Source organism: Gossypium raimondii, chromosome 13, assembly GCF_025698545.1.
Source record: "Gossypium raimondii isolate GPD5lz chromosome 13, ASM2569854v1, whole genome shotgun sequence".
Classification (NCBI taxonomy): Eukaryota; Viridiplantae; Streptophyta; class Magnoliopsida; order Malvales; family Malvaceae; genus Gossypium; species Gossypium raimondii.
Genome location: NC_068577.1, coordinates 44,809,125 through 44,825,068, shown reverse-complemented (window position 1 = coordinate 44,825,068; position 15,944 = coordinate 44,809,125). Strand labels below are relative to the sequence as shown.

Below are 15,944 nucleotides of genomic sequence, written 5' to 3'. Positions count from 1 at the left end.
ACCAAATACTCATTACAAGTAAAAAAAGAGAAGAATGCATCCCTCAGTATGTATTTATCTATCATCCAACCATTGTAAATATATCAGACACTACTTTTAACAATCCATATACATCATCATCGGGATGCAAATTAGTGTAGGATAACAGCCAGCAACCCCAAAACACTGCCAATCCTCAGTGATAACAAGGAAACCAGACCCCCTTGCCATTCCAAAATCAGTTGATGCCACAATATTAATATACATGAATCTCTAATTAATGCTAACAAAAAAGTGTTCATGAATGAACACCACCCCCCAAGTTCAAGCAAAATTTTGCATCCCTCAGTATATGTACTTATCATCAACCGATCATCGATCGATCAGGCACTACTTTTAACAATGAATATCATCATCATTGGGATTCAAAATAGTAAGAAAACCAGTTAGATACAGAATTGATAGCACAATAATAAAAGCTAAACTACATGGAGGAAAAAAAAAAACCTAGGCATCCCTCGGTATGTATTTATCATCAAATGATAATATATAGATCAGGCACTACTTTTAACAATCCATATCATCATCATTGGGATGCAACATTCTAAGGAAAACACAAAACCAACAATACCAAAAGCATTTAATCTAAGCAAGAAAACACAAATAACTTACAAAATATCACTATAAAAAATTAAATTGTTATATCCCTCAAAATGATATATTCTTCAAATAGAAGTCAGGCCTATCAACTTTTTAAAACAAAATAAGAAATCATCATAGGGATTATGAAATTGTTCAGCATTAAATAATTGAAAACGAAAATTTTTTTCATCGGTCCTCATAAAATAAATGAAAACCCAAAAAAAAACAATCATGAGCATCCATCAGAAATGGAATTATCTATCATCAACAAAATCAGGCTACTTTTAACTAACATGAAAAGTATCCAACATAATTGAGATGAAAATTAATATTTTAACTGAGAACTTACTCATAACAAGAAAGAGAAATTGCAAAAGACAAAATAATTATAAAAAAAAAAAAAAACCATCGGAATTGGATATTCGTACTTAAAATTGAGAAAAGAAATACAGATCCCGAGTGATGGAACCTGGAATGGAAGGGCTACAAATTGGGAATAAAGAGCGTAGGGTTGAGTTAATTTATAGAATGAGATGACAAGTAGAAATTGTCTGATTTATCCTCCAAAGATAATAAAATTACAAAAAAAAACTTTTACTATTTTGATGCAATGGGCTCGGTCTCTGTTTTGAGCCCAAAAAAGGAAGGTTTTAGCTTTCCCAAATCACAAATGGTAGATTTATGCATTTCTTTTGTTACAGGTTTATTGTTAGCTCAACTGAACGTCTCACACAAAGACAAAACACATCCCATGGAATCAAAGAACAATAATCTGGTTCTGGGTTTTGTTGTCTTAGCTGTATTTTTAATCTCAGGTGTTAAATCATGGACTGGTGAGATACATGGTAGAGTTGTCTGTGATGTTTGTGCTGATTCTTCCATTGGTCCTGAAGATCATGTTTTAGAAGGTTCCTCCCTCCATCTCTTTTCCTCTTCATTTCTCTCTTTTTTCTCATCTGTAATCATAATCGTGGTTGTTTGATAGGTAAATTTATTTATTTTATCTGAAATTTGAAGTGGTATTTGTGTCGGAATTATGATTCTTAAGGTGTCGGTGGCATCTCAGTTTCTGGGCAAAGTTAAAGTTTGTTCCTTCGTTGGTTAATTACTTCTTATATGCTTATGAACTTGAATGGTTTAGTTGAATTTGGATGAAATTAGGTGATGGCGGGCCTTATCTATTATAACTGCATTGGATTGATTGAATTTATGCTAAGATTGAACAAAGAAAATAAAACAAACTTACCTTTCAATGGTGTGCTTAGTTCATTGTGTTTTTCTTTTGTGTAAATTGCTTCTACAATAGGAGCTTGTTTGATAGATTTTCCGTGGCTAATTGCGTTTGCAGACGGCTAATATAGTGTTAGAAAGGATCTCTGAGCTGACCTCCTGTTGTTGTCTGGATCCTGTTTGTGTAGGGAATTTTGTTTATAGGCTTAAAATGTGGAATCGTTTGATATGTTCATGATCTTTGGTTTCCATTTCTTTCATCTGTGACTGTGATGGCTGTCCTGCTAGCTTTTTTCTTACATTGCTGCTTAATTTACTGCAATTTGTGAAGAACATGTCTAGGGTTCCAATGTTGTAAAGGTACAACAACGTCACTGATTCATCCTGGTCACACAATTCGTGTTTGCTCGATAGATTAACCGGTGGCTAATTGGGTTGGAAATGGCAATAATAGTGTTAGAAGGGGTCTCTGAGCTGACTGCTATATTCTAAGGCCTTTTTGTTTAGGGTGCATTCTCCCACAAGTCTGTCTAAGGAGTTAGGCTTAAAATGTCAAATTGTGTGATATGTTCATGATCTTTGGTTTCGATATTTTTTCTTCCACCACTGTGATGACTGTCCTGTTAGCTTTTCTTTTACTTTGTTGTTTAATTTAGTGGAAGTTCCAAACGACAGATTTAGGGTTACAAATGTTGTAAAGATCCGACAACGACACCAATTCATCCTGATCAAGACAAAGGTCTGTTTTTCATTTTGCATGCTTGGTGAAGTTAGTAGATTATCAATCAAAGAATGGACAGTTGCTGTAACTTTCTAATAGATTGTTAAAGGTGTCTGGCATTTGATAAATAAGTACTTGTTCATTTCCATAATTGAGAAAAAGCTGTTCGGAATCGATAGAACTGTTCCTAACCTTTAAGGTTGGTCACATTCTAGTGATGGTAGACCAAGTCTTCAGTTCTTGTACCAATAAACGAGAGCAAACTTCGTAATTTTGAAGAACTGAAAATGTTCAATATTCTTTCTTTAGCGATCACACTAAGCATTCCTCCCAAGTCTATTTGTCTTAAACAGGAGAAAACTATTCCTCACTTCAACGCTTCATTGATGCCATCTGCATTATCTCTAAAGTTGTATTATGCCATTGATGCTTTAAATGATAGAATTTGGTTCGTTCATCTAGGCAATTTCCCAACAAAGTCGGGGTTTTTCTCTAGGCAAATTGTAACTAATATTTCGAACCAAGTAGAAATATCCAAATCATCAATGAAACTTGATCTGTTTGTCTTATATTTACAAACCGCGGATTTCATTTGGTGCAGGTGCTGAGGTTGCCGTTCTTTGCATTACAAAATCTGGGGAAGTAGTGAACTATCAGGCTTTTACAAACTCCAAGGGGATATACACCGTGGCCGAAACAATGCCCGAGAGTGAGCGGTGGGATGCATGCTTGGCACGACCTATCAGTAGTTTCCATGATCACTGCAACCATCTTGGGGACGGCAGCACAGGAATCAAGTTCACCTATAATCATCCCTCGGGTCATTTTCACGTTATCCGACCTTTCGTATATCGACCCTCAACAGCCCCAACCTACTGCATTTGAACTGTTGGTTGATGTCTTGGGCAGAAGCAAATGGACATAATTAATGATTTTTAAGGTTGCAAATTATCTTTTGTTTCTTGGTGATATAGGAAAGAGAGTAATCAAATATCTGTAAATTTTAAGATATTAAAATTCAGTTATAGATTTCAATTGGCATGTGAATTATCCGAATCTAAATTTGTATTAGATATTTAGTATTCAACAGACTCAAATATTGAATATCCAAAGTTTTTTTATTCAACAATTGTCACGAAATATTCTTGTTTTAAAATGTTGACATATTTATTACTCTTATTTTAATTTACAATCAAAACTTTTGGGATTTCATTGGAGAATTTTAAAATTAGTAAGTAATTTCAAAAGGAGATTTTAGTGGCTCAATTTTCCTTTTTAATTTCTGAGGTGGTTTTTTAAAAAATTATAATTTTATTTCATTTCATACACATTATCCCACTAGAAAATAAATATTAAAACTTTAAAAATTATTTTTATTTATTTCTAATATATATTTTAAAATTTTATTTTATTAAAATATTTATAAAATTACACAAATATAATGATATACATATTGAATATTTTTTACATTATATATTTTAATATAATTATTCTTTTTATAATTAGTTTTCAATTCATAAAAATCTAATAACTTAATTTATAAAATTATTTATCCAAACAAGATAATTATAATTACTAACATTTTAAAAATCTCTAAAAATTAATATGAAATAATTAAGAAAAAAATAATGATGAAAATCAATAAAAAGTTTAATTTTTAATTTAAATTAAAAATAAAAAATGAATTTAAAATTTATTGTTATTATTTGTGTAATATCCCACAGTAGGGCTTGGAAGTTTGGGTTTGACGAACTGAAATACGCCAGTAAGGTTGGCGAATTGGAGTTCGCTAGTAGGCATGGCGAGTAGATTTCGCTAGGAGACATGGCGAGGTGGTGTTCGTCATAGGGCTAGGCGAGCTGGTATTCACTAGTGGGCTTGGCGAGTTGTAATCACTATGTTGGGTCGAGAGCCAAAACTAAGAATAGCCAAGTAGGGATATACCAGAATTAGGATGTCAACTTATATTACAACACCATTCATGCATGTAACTACTTCTTACTTCTATTACAACTAGAGTATCCTAAGGACACTAAAACACTAAGAGTCTATAAATTAAGACTATAAATTCATATTTTGTTATTCTCTTAAAATTCCTCATCGATGATTTTGTCACCAAGTTCTAAGAACCCATGAATTAGCTCTTAGAAAGCAAGGTAATATTTTGTTTCTCTATTAATGTTCGGATAGGTTCGCAACAAAGGAAACTAGGTTCATTAAAAGTCCAGCATATGCGAACCTAGGTTCACTGATGTTTATGTGTGTATGTTGAATGTGTTGTTTGTAACTTATGTATGTCTATTGCGAACCCAACAAAACCGTCTACAAGCAAAAACAAGGAAAAGTAAAGCTTGCCTAAGTATTCAATAAATTGGTGAGTGTTTAGGGATCACCACTTGTATGTGCGAACCATAATGTTAATCAAGAGCTTAGGATTTTAACATAAGTTCCAAGAGTAAGTCTTTTCAATAACTTTGTTTAATGAATGTATTCAAATAAGTTTTTTTATGAAACAATGATATGCGAGTTTTATATTATTTTATTTTTTGCGAGCTCCTTGTGATTTGCTAGCTTTGTGTTAAGTAAATGTTATGACAAGATAACCTTCTGAGCCTGTTGGATATAATGACATGTCACAGGATTGTGAGTACTCACCCTTATGCTTTATGTTTTGGGCATTGAAGCCCTAGGACAGGTTGGAGAGATAATGGAATGTCGAGCTAAGCTCTATTTAATGGGAGATGTTGGTGTGTTGGAGAGTGTTTAGCCTTGTGCTATACTTATGGGACATGTTAAGGACTCATTGAGTCATTCTGAGGCTTATAAGGAGACCCACTTATCCAACAGGAATAAACAAGTGAATAAGATTGTGTTTCTGAAATCTTAAGTTTTTACTAACCTATCTGATTGTAAGTGTTTGTGAACTAGACTTCACACAAGTATGGCGCACCCTGTTCACAGTTCAGTAACAATGCCTATGTTCCTATTTAACTTATGCTACGATAATAAGTTATGAATGGATTTTGAACTTCTATATGAATGTTAGCACATTTTATGTTTCGGGTTTATGTTATAGTTTGTGGGGTGATTCATCAAACTTAAGGTTTTAGAATTTTAAATTTATTCTTCCGTCTGATTTGTTTTAATTGTGACGCTCCATACCTAAATTTGGTGAATGGGTTGGATGTAGGGTGTTATAGTTTTCCTAGTTAAACTTTGATTATACCAGAGATATTATAGTCATAATAGAACTCTAATATTAGCCTATTTAAAGGGCCTTAGAAGCCTTAGAAAAAGAGGACAATAACACAACATTAGAGAGAAAATCAAGAGAGAGTTTTAGAGACCTTTAAGGGAATTTTGTGTTTTTAGCCAGAGAGAGCTTTTTATTCGGGGTTAGGGTTTGTTTTAAATTTCTCCATCTTGTACTCTTCGTTTGTTTGCTCATTAGTGAAGTCTCATTTGCTCTCGTGATTTTTTATCCTCTTGATTGGAGGAGTTTTTCCACGTAAATTTGTGTGCACAATTTTCTCTATTCTTTCTTTCTCATTGTTTAAACAAGTCGATCCCCAACACCGGGCTCAGGCTAAAAGAATCTTGCCCAATGCTCGACCGATATAGAAAACGAGTCTTAAATTTTACTCAAGCCTATTTTACGAGCCTCGTATTTTCGTCCAAACTCTCTCATTTTTCGAACGGGCCTTTGAGCTTGGGCTGGTGACCCAGCCGATGAGCAGGTCTAGATAAAATCACTTAACCAATTGAAATTTATTTGATAAATTTTATTTTTGGTTTTTTCCCTTTTTATTTTAGGGATAATGTAAATTTTGGCCTCTTAACTTATCATGTAGATCCATATTGGGATAATGTAACTTTTGGCCCTTAAACTTGGCAAGTAGATCGACATTGGCCTTTAAACTTGACAACTAGGTTCATTTTGGTACATGTACTTTTTCTCCTCACTTTGGCATTTGAACTAGACAACTAGATCCATTTTGATCCCTGAATTTGAAAATTCTAAATGTTTGATGATGTGACACTTCGAGTTTGAAAAATAAAAAATTTTTAGATGATGATGTGGTACAATCTTAAAGTGTCATATTCAGTATTTTAATAACCAAACTGATGGTTGAACATGTTAGGCTACTAGTTCTTGATTCAACCAAATCGATTGGTTCAACCGTTGGACCAACGATAATTAAATAAATAATTAAAAAATCATAAAAATTTTAAAAAATAAAATAAAATCAATTTTACTTGGCTTTTTAGATTTTTATGAATATTATTTATTTATTTATTGTTGGTCCGACAATTGAACTGATCGAACTAGTTGGATCAAGAGCTAGTGGTCTAACATGTTCAACGATCGGTTCAGTCACTAAAATATTGAATATGACACTCTGAGATTGTACCACATTATCTTCTAATTTTTTTTTCAAGTGATGATGTAACACAATCTTAGAGTGCCACATATCTAACTTTTTAGACAAGTTCTGAGATTAAAATGAACCTAGTTGTCAAGTTCAAATATCAAAGTGAACAAAACAAGTACCAAGTACCAAGTACCAAAGTGAACATAGTTATCAAATTTAGGGGCCAAAGTGAATTTACTTGCCAAGTTCAGGAGCTATAATTTACATTATCCCTTTATTTTAAGGTAAATTTTGATCAAAAAGTCAAAGTCAACACGGATGGCAAGGGAGGAGACCTTGACTGGTGCTGTGGGCGGGACCAGATAGCTTACGTGGCGAGACCTAGTTGGACCATGTACGTGTTCACCATTTTATTCCATAACTGAAAATTAACACCACCCCCCCCCCCAACAAAACGATTTTTGATGATCCAGAAACCGATCCAAGAGAAATTTAAAAGTTCTTTTTTCCCTTTTCTTTCATATTTGTTTGTTCTGTTTCTGAAAGATGATACAATGTATAAAGCAGCTCAAAACGGCATTTGGTTTGGCGTTTTTGTGGCTTGTTTGTTTGATTTACTTCACCCAGGTTCCCCCATTTCTTTCTTCTTCTTTTTTCTTCCCTCTTACTTTGATTCATAGACTTCTTAATTATGTGAAATTCCATTGCTTTGGTTTTGTGGTTTATTTTTGTTGATTTCGTATTGGGTTTTGTTGAAAAACTAAAAATTTGCAATTAAAGTTTTGATTTTCTTTTCTTCTTTTTAATTGTCGATGTTATTTAACTTTGGATTTGGATATCATATGAATTTGTAAATGACAGTTTGGGTTAATATTTTATTTGTTTTCTCGTTGAAGGAAAATATGCTCGTTTAGGTAATTGAAAGCAATAATTTTGTTAAACCAAATAGAACCTCGTGATTTACGTTTGATTGATGCTGAATTATGATAAATGAGATCTTTGTCAAGCCTCAAACGACATAACTGAGAAGCTTTTCTTTAGTTTCATGCTTAAAGCTAAATGAGTTTTAGTTTAGAAACATCACCCATTTTTTCTGCTTAGATTTCCCTAAGGCAGCTAAGATGAATTAAGTGTGATTCAAGATTTCCCTGAAGCATCTGTTGCATAAGCTAACAATCTCATTTTTGTTCCGGGTTTCCAGTAGTTCCTATCCCTATGCTCTTGTAATTCCTATGTATGTTACCTTTTGTCCCCTTTTATCTTACTTTGAGTTTGGATTTAAAGTAACTTCACGATGTATGAGTGCAGGGTTTCAGATCATTCGTATGGACAGCAGTTTCTTACCAGTTGAAAGATAGGCTTAAGTTGTCACCTTCGGCTTCCCAATTTGTGTTTTCAGTATCATTTTTCCCATGGAGCATAAAACCTATATACGGGTACGCGTCATTGTGGTGCTTAGTACTCTTGTTTTCATGGAATGACATTATTGTGGTAGATTTATTTATTAGAAAAAAAGACATATTGAGGTTCTAAAGAATCTGGATAATATCAGTTTGGTGTTTTCTGATAAACCAATCTTTAGCATGAAAGTATAAGCATAGGAAAAGCATGTTTTCAGGGAAAATATCTTTCTGGAACATGATTGGTAATGGAATAATGACCATGAAATATGTTGTAAAGGATGTTAATTATGATGTAGTCCTTACTAAAGCCCTAATATAATGTGATGAAAACTATTTGGCTGAAAAATATATGATGACAAGAAAATTGTCCTTTTAGCATTATTGTATCTCTTGATTGTTTATTGGAGCCTTACTCTGTTTCCACATGCAGGATTTTGTCCGACTGCATTCCGATTAAAGGGAAAAAAAGGATCCCATATTTGGTGATTTCCACTGTGATGTCTCTTGTGCCATGGCTTATTCTGGGTATAAATGCCTCCACAAGGAGTTCCATATGGCACCTCATGATCTTATTAACACTGCAGAACCTAGGTTCTGCAATGGCAGATGTTGTGGTTGATGCAATGATCGCTGAGGCTGTACGATTTGAGAAGTATGTTCTTCTATCAAATTTACTTTTCAACTCTGTTTGATAAATCCTTCTATGTTTTCTGCAACCAATTGTTTGTTTGGTTTTATTTCAATAGAACAAATAACTTACAAAGTTGAACTAACTTTCATCAGGGCCTCCTTTGCCGGAGACCTTCAGTCATTGTCATGGTTATCGATGGCTTTTGGTGGAGTGTGTGGGAGTTTGCTAGGAGGATATGCATTAACCAACTTAGAGATAGATATTATCTTCCTTCTTTTCTCTATACTTCCAGCCATACAGTTGTTTTCATGTGGTTTGGTCGAAGAGAGTTCTATGGGGGGTGAAGTTTTATCTGATTTCTGTATTTCAAGTGATTCCCATCATTTGAATGGAAAAGTTAATGATTTGGATGAAGACAGTTCTTTGGAAAAGAAATCCAATGTTAGTACCAGAAAAAGAAAGAAGATCCAAAAGAAAAGCAAAAAGACACAACTTACACGCAGAAAAGCACAGACTCTGAGTCCTGGAAAGGGCAAGTCCCTACCATTACTGTGGTTCCTGTCCCTGAAATATGCCACTTACAATTTGTGCCGTGCTTTTAAACAGCCTATGATTTTGAGGTAAGTATTAACTTACTTTCTGGAATTGAAGGTTAAACATAGTGTTATTAAATGCATTGCATTTCCAAGGCAGCTAATAGAAATGATTACTCAAAAATGGCGCATGGTCTAGAATAGTCTCGCTAATGTTTGTCCGCATTTTATGTGGGGTAGACTCAGCTCTTTGACTATAGATGTGTAGATTTAAAACGTCATTTAAGTATTGTCTATGAAACATTGGATAACCAGCAGTTGATCTTTGATACTATCCTAGTTGACGCTATTGTTTGATATTGTCTCAGAGTTATACTTTATATATGTTCTTTGCCCTTCTAATCAAGTTTCTTTTGATTTAATTTTCCCCTGGAAAAACAAGACCAATGGCTTGGTTTTTCCTAGCACACGTTACTGTTCCAAACCTTTCAACAGTCATGTTCTACTATCAGACTGAGTTTTTGAAGTTGGAAGCATCTTTTTTGGGGACTGTACGAGTTATTGGATGGTTAGGACTCATGCTAGGGACATTTACATATAATCAGTACTTGAAGAAAATGAAGTTACGAAGAATTCTCGCGTAAGTACTTAGTACTTTAGCTTAATTCATTTGTAAAAGATTTTCCTTTCCTGAAACTAATGTGATTAAGTTGTATCTCCTATTCCGAAAATGTAATGCAGGTTGACTCACATTGGTTTGGCTTTCTTGAATCTCTTTGATGTTATTTTGGTGTCTCGAACTAATGTTGCCTTTGGAGTATCAGACAAGACCTTGGTTCTTTGTGGATCTGCACTTTCAGATGCCGTCAACCAATTCAAGTATGTATAATGCTTTCTTTTCATAAATCATCACTATCATAATATGAATATGAAATCCTTCATCATGTGCGCAGGCCACATGCCTTGTTCTTAGTTTTTAGTTACGTTCAAAGCTTAGACATTCTCTCTTCAGCCAACCTGTCCTGTCACTGCACAGGTTCATGCCATTCTTGATCTTGTCCGGACAGCTTTGCCCACCAGGAATTGAAGGAACACTTTTTGCTCTCTTTATGTCAATAAACAACTTTGGGTCCACTGTAGGATCGTTTGTAGGCGCTGGGTTAGCATCAATCTTGAACATCTCTTCAGGATCTTTCGACAACCTTCTTTTAGGCATCAATATTCAACTCTTCTGCACTTTCATTCCTGTTGTGCTCCTGTTTTTGATACCGAAGGAAGCTACAGGGATAGCGTGATAACTTACCTTAAGATGTTTCAGATGAACAACCAGAGTTGCTAGCCACTGAATCTGACTCGACTAGATATCATCCTAACAATTATAATCTCTCCATCAACTTAGTTACTACTAAAATACAGGTAGCCATACACAGAAATTAATAGCAATGGATACATTGAGTCATTTGGTTCTTGGTTTACATCTTTAAATATCTTCATTCTGATATTACAAAGGCATTTTTGTATAAACCGTTTTTGGTTGATTGATTCGTTACTCGAAGGAATGTAACAATCGTAAGAAAAGATTGAGGATTCAGTTTTTGCCTAAACATCTTAAATATTTTTTTACGGTGTTTCATATTATATTGTATTTTAATCAATATTCTTTTATTGTACTGTGTAATCAAGTCATTTCGAAATCGCTTAACTTACTTTTTTAGTACAAAAATAATACCTACGTTGACAGTGCTCAATCGATCGGAGAAACTTTTCAGTACGCGCATAGGGAAACAAAATTATCTTTGAAAAGTTACATATAAGAAATGAGCAATAGGACAGCTTCAAATGGAGATGGCCTTTATGCTCAATTACATGAAACGAATAACCATTTTACTAATTGAAACCATGTCTTCTAGCATTAGTATATATATACACACAACACACATCAAGCTGTTTAGCAACAACTTGGCTCGAATCTAGGGACACTGACCGCCAAGTCTTTAGTTTAAGGAGAAACAAGAATTTTACTTGATTCATAAGCCTTTTCTGCAAGACATCCAGAACTGATGAGAGAGGTTATCCAAACTTGATCAGACCGTACTGGTTCATCGTCATCGTTCCGGTGCCAGCTCCAAAATGCATGAGTTGAATTCACTATCTTGAGCTCGCCATGACCAAAGCTCGCTTCACGGAACATTGACCACTCTGGTGTTGGGTGAATGTACCTGTAAGTAAATTTACATGACTTACTATATTCTGGCTCAACGTTACAACAAACAAGATAAATGTATGATGTTCAATTTGTATTACAACTAAGATCAGAATTTAAGAAATTTTGTTCGTTATGACATACTTTTGAGCTAAACCTTCTCTGTTGCCTCCATCTCCGATAGTAATATGAACAGTGCCACAAGGATCTGATTTTCCTTTGTTAACACGTTTCTGCCAGGTAGAGAACAACATTATCATATATCCAACTAATAACATAAGAATAAGAAAGAAAGCTAGGCCAATATTGACATACGGAGCGCTCGTAAGCATGCACGTGACCCGCAAATACTAAATCAACACCAGCAGCATAAAGCAGTGGTTCCATGGCTGCCATCATCCCATCCCCTTCACCTTGATGAGCATGGTTACTATTGTACCATGGAACATGGAACAACACAACTAACCAGGGTGTCTTCTTTCTGTCCACCTTTGAAAGATCAGCCTATGATTTTAAAGAGACAAGAAACTTTGTCAATTAAATACGCAAATAGAGTTGCATGCTATATTGATCTTCAATCACTTATTAGAGGAAAGGAAAAACCAACCTTCAACCAGCTATATTGATCTGAAAGCTCGTCGTAATCCGTATATGAACCAAGCATGATAACATGGACCCCTGCAACTTCGAAAGAATAATAAAGATTTGAGGTCGATTCACTTTCCTCAAACGGCATTTTCCATCTTGCATTATAGGACTCAAATGCATCTGTAAAAAATGGTATCTTCTCCTTTTCATGGTTGCCTTGTGTTACCATCCACGGTCTGGCACTCGCAAGTGGCTGTACCAGCTCACCAAAGTTGTCCCAGAGATGCTGCATGCAATCAGCATAAGAAAGGTCCCCGGGAAGCAGATGTACATCATATTTGCATTGGTCGATGTGGTCTAATGTTGATTTAGTCCAGCCAGTTTGACCTAAATCGCCAGCTACGGCAAAGGTAACAGGAAATTGTCCGGGTGGGGTCTTGAGCTGAAATTCAGGACCTTGTCCTCCGCACCGATAGAAATAAATGGTATCATGTTCCAGAGGCCCAATGACAGTATGGTGTATCTTTCCGGAGCTATAAAATAAGTAATTATAAGAGGCGGTCTCTCCTGATGATGACAAGGTGTATTGTCCAGGCAAGGTTCCGTATTCAACAATTGAAGGAGCGGAGTTATCATCAGTGATCCACGAAATTCGCATGTGATTTTCTCCAGCCAATGATATGTGTACCTGCAACACATTCATGAAGCACAATGCATTTCAACTAAAAATCGCAACATCAAGGTCTTGACGGAATTAACAGGAAGTTAAATCAGAGAAAGAAACTTTTGTATGCCGACCGCGATTATAGATGCATGTATCATGCTTTCAAACAAAACATGTGCATGAATGTGATAGTAATACCTTACACTGCCATTCTTCAGTTCTAGATAAGCATCATTAATCTCAAAATTACTATTAATATTCCCTCAAAAACATTCAGGGAAAGTTTCAAACCCTAATCATAGATAGGTTGCTTAATTTTAAAAATTTACCATGCAGTTCCAGAAACAACCAAATCTATTAGCTTAAATGTTAAGTTTTACAGGCAGATGAAATACAAAATCCACAGAGAAAATTGACAGTAACCTAAAAACAAACAAAACAAAATAGTCAAGAATTTAAGCTATTTCAAGTTAAATCCTTTTCTCTAAACATAAAATAATCACAAATCCATAAACATCAAACCCAAAACTTCCACGTATATATATAAAGTAAATCTTCTTTTTCAACAAAATGAACCCAGAAATGCATAAAACAAGAAAGTCCCAGATCAGATCAAGGAAAAAAGAAATAGAATCAAACAAAAACATTAACAACATAGAAACGAAATTGTTCAAGATAAAAAGTTACCTGGTGAGGCAGAGAAGGGTGCTTTGGTTTCCATGGGAAATGCAAAGTTTTACGAGGTTGGGGTCTAACGTAATCAGTTCTAACGGGTAATGACAAGGATAGAAGAACAGTGATTAGTATCACAAAAATCATTCTTTTCGTTTCCATTCCTGTTCTTTTACAGAATCTCTTCCCCTTTGTGATGATTTGTTTTCTTTGTCTTCACTCAATCCATGACGGTCTTCTTTTATAGGACTGTTTTAGCCTTGTGAAGTTGATGATTTTGTATTAGGAAAGTGGCATTCTTGTCCTATTAGAGAAATCACGGACACACGGTATCGGTTTTGGAATATACTAATTTATTTGTGTGGACTGTGGAGAGCTAAATGGTTTCTTATGAAATTTAAGAATGCCAAACTTTCCTAATATTTTTCTAACATCTATTTACACTGGTGATTTTTTATGTTTTATGTTTGAATTTCGTGCTGCTCATCTTCGTTTTATAATTAATACTCGTTAACTGTTTCTCTTAATGATCTTTATTTGATCGTATTTAAATATTATATGTGTAATTTATTTTAATAAATTCTATTTAAATCTAATTATATTCTATTTTCTAGCCAGATTGTGATTTATACCAAATTAATGGTAGTTTGTATACTTGGATAACTCCTTTTTCTAAAAGTAGTTTATTGCATCATTTGATGTGGAGGTGATCATGCCCGGCCCGGCCCGTTCGAAATATGGGAGGATTCGGGTAAAAATATAAGTTCGAAATATGAGTTTGGACAAAAAAATGAGGCCCGTTTTTCGGGCCTCGGGCACCACTTTTTTGACCCCGATCCCGGCCCAGCCCGAATATAATAAATATATATATATTTTTTTTATTTTTAAAATAAATTTTTGGTGTTTATTAAATAATGGGCCTGGCCGGGCTCGGGCTTAGGAATTTTTTCTTAGGCCGAGCCTGGACAAAATTTTAGGCCCATATTTTGGGCCGGGCCCGGGCCTAGGACGGGGGCTGAAAATTTTTTTTAGGCCCGGCCTGGCCCATGATCACCTCTAATTTGATGTCCCTAAATTTTATTTTTTTTAAATATGGTATTTGTATTTGCCAACAATTATTTGGGTATTCATAGATAATGCCGTTAAATTTCTAGTGTTTCATTTTAATTATAAGATTGATTTGATGAAAATTTATAATTAACTAATAATATTAACAATTAACTTTCATCAAATCATTCTTAAATTTTGAAAAATATTCGTAACCATCGTATATATAACTTTTACTAAATACAAATACCACATTAGAGTAAAATGCACAAATATTACATTAAAAATACCAAATAATGCAATAATAGAAAAATACCAAATAATATATTGAAGTTAAAAAAATAAAGGATCCATGTCCTTAAATCATGTAAATAATATATTTTTCTAAATTTAAAAGTCATGTAAGAGTCATAGTTTTAATTATTTTATTGTGTTTAGCACTGAATTTCACCTGTCCATATAATGCATCTTAACTATCTATATTATATTTAAAAGTTTGGCCTAATGTTTTGGTTTTTTAAAAGATTAATGCATTGGTTCTCTAAATTCGTATCTAATCTTATATTTTATTATGTAATTTAGCCTAATTTTTGTAATGACATTTTAAAAATCGATTGATACATGACACTTCTTTTCCATTAAAATGTGATTTGTGATATCTATGTAGACTGAAATTAAATATTTATATATAAATTTTAAAATGAGTTTGTAAATAAAATTTTAGAAATATGTAAAATATATACATATAAATTCTATAAATTAAAAAAATTACATAATTACAAAAAAGTTTAAATTAAAAATTTATTCTTTTAAAATCATATATACACATGCATCATTGATTAAGATAATATAATTAAGAAAATAAAAACACAATAATAAAAATGTTTAATTTCATGATAAATTCATCAAATTAAAAATATACAAAAAGTTTACGATTTATTTTTTTAATTTTGACAATAAATTTAATAAGTTCATAATTTTTAATGTATAATAGTTTTATACATAATATAGATTTTAATTACGCATAATTTTAATTTATTATTTAAACTTCTTTTAAGCTTTATAAAATATTTTTTGGTGGAAAGGAGGGAGGCTAAGCCTTATTACAAAATGAAACTAGCATTCTATCACAAAGAAATCTTCACTTCCCAAACCATATTGCAAAGCTGATGAATTTCTAAACATTTTAAACCTATTTATTTATATTTTAAAACATTTTCAATTTGATTTGTACATCATCTTCTTCGGTTGCTCTAAA

General features: G+C 33.5%; 3 protein-coding genes and 2 non-coding genes across 5 annotated transcripts; 2 read left to right on the top strand and 3 right to left on the bottom strand.

The window, feature by feature from the left end:
• Positions 1-37: 37 nt before the first annotated feature.
• On the bottom strand, positions 38-127 carry LOC128036458 (small nucleolar RNA R21). Its single transcript, XR_008193253.1, has one exon. It is a non-coding gene; the product is annotated as a small nucleolar RNA R21 (small nucleolar RNA).
• A 364-nt stretch (positions 128-491) lies between these two features.
• Positions 492-576, bottom strand: LOC128036457 (small nucleolar RNA R21). The gene has a single exon (XR_008193252.1). It is a non-coding gene; the product is annotated as a small nucleolar RNA R21 (small nucleolar RNA).
• A 715-nt stretch (positions 577-1,291) lies between these two features.
• LOC105783796 (uncharacterized) lies at positions 1,292-3,701 on the top strand. The gene is made up of 2 exons (XM_012609445.2): positions 1,292-1,529; positions 3,174-3,701. Exons 1-2 carry the CDS (start codon positions 1,292-1,294, stop codon positions 3,455-3,457), a joined length of 522 nt encoding a protein of 173 aa, XP_012464899.1. The 3' UTR covers positions 3,458-3,701.
• Positions 3,702-7,395: 3,694 nt separating this feature from the next.
• Positions 7,396-11,103, top strand: LOC105782768 (probable folate-biopterin transporter 4). Its single transcript, XM_012607740.2, has 7 exons — positions 7,396-7,572; positions 8,254-8,381; positions 8,779-9,000; positions 9,132-9,599; positions 9,955-10,152; positions 10,254-10,391; positions 10,549-11,103. The coding sequence occupies exons 1-7, from the start codon at positions 7,492-7,494 to the stop codon at positions 10,805-10,807; spliced, it is 1,494 nt and encodes a 497-aa protein (XP_012463194.2). The 5' UTR covers positions 7,396-7,491; the 3' UTR covers positions 10,808-11,103.
• Positions 11,104-11,293: 190 nt separating this feature from the next.
• On the bottom strand, positions 11,294-13,910 carry LOC105782770 (purple acid phosphatase 18). The gene is made up of 5 exons (XM_012607742.2): positions 13,655-13,910; positions 12,323-12,991; positions 12,031-12,219; positions 11,860-11,948; positions 11,294-11,731 (listed from the first exon to the last, which is right to left on the bottom strand). Exons 1-5 carry the CDS (start codon positions 13,799-13,801, stop codon positions 11,512-11,514), a joined length of 1,314 nt encoding a protein of 437 aa, XP_012463196.1. The 5' UTR covers positions 13,802-13,910; the 3' UTR covers positions 11,294-11,511.
• Between the last annotated feature and the right edge of the window lie 2,034 nt (positions 13,911-15,944).

What these genes read in the sequence shown, in the direction of transcription:
- LOC105783796 (XM_012609445.2), top strand. Translation starts at nt 1,292, where the DNA reads ATGGTAGATTTATGCATTTCTTTTGTTACAGGTTTATTGTTAGCTCAA. An exon ending in TGAAGATCATGTTTTAGAAG is followed by an intron (nt 1,530 to 3,173) that starts GTTCCTCCCTCC and finishes CATTTGGTGCAG; the next exon opens with GTGCTGAGGTTGCCGTTCTT.
- LOC105782768 (XM_012607740.2), top strand. Translation starts at nt 7,492, where the DNA reads ATGATACAATGTATAAAGCAGCTCAAAACGGCATTTGGTTTGGCGTTT. An exon ending in GAGGCTGTACGATTTGAGAA is followed by an intron (nt 9,001 to 9,131) that starts GTATGTTCTTCT and finishes AACTTTCATCAG; the next exon opens with GGCCTCCTTTGCCGGAGACC. An exon ending in GATGCCGTCAACCAATTCAA is followed by an intron (nt 10,392 to 10,548) that starts GTATGTATAATG and finishes GTCACTGCACAG; the next exon opens with GTTCATGCCATTCTTGATCT.
- LOC105782770 (XM_012607742.2), bottom strand. Translation starts at nt 13,801, where the DNA reads ATGGAAACGAAAAGAATGATTTTTGTGATACTAATCACTGTTCTTCTA. An exon ending in ATCAATATAGCTGGTTGAAG is followed by an intron (nt 12,220 to 12,322) that starts GTTGGTTTTTCC and finishes TTAAAATCATAG; the next exon opens with GCTGATCTTTCAAAGGTGGA. An exon ending in TGCATGCTTACGAGCGCTCC is followed by an intron (nt 11,949 to 12,030) that starts GTATGTCAATAT and finishes TCTACCTGGCAG; the next exon opens with AAACGTGTTAACAAAGGAAA.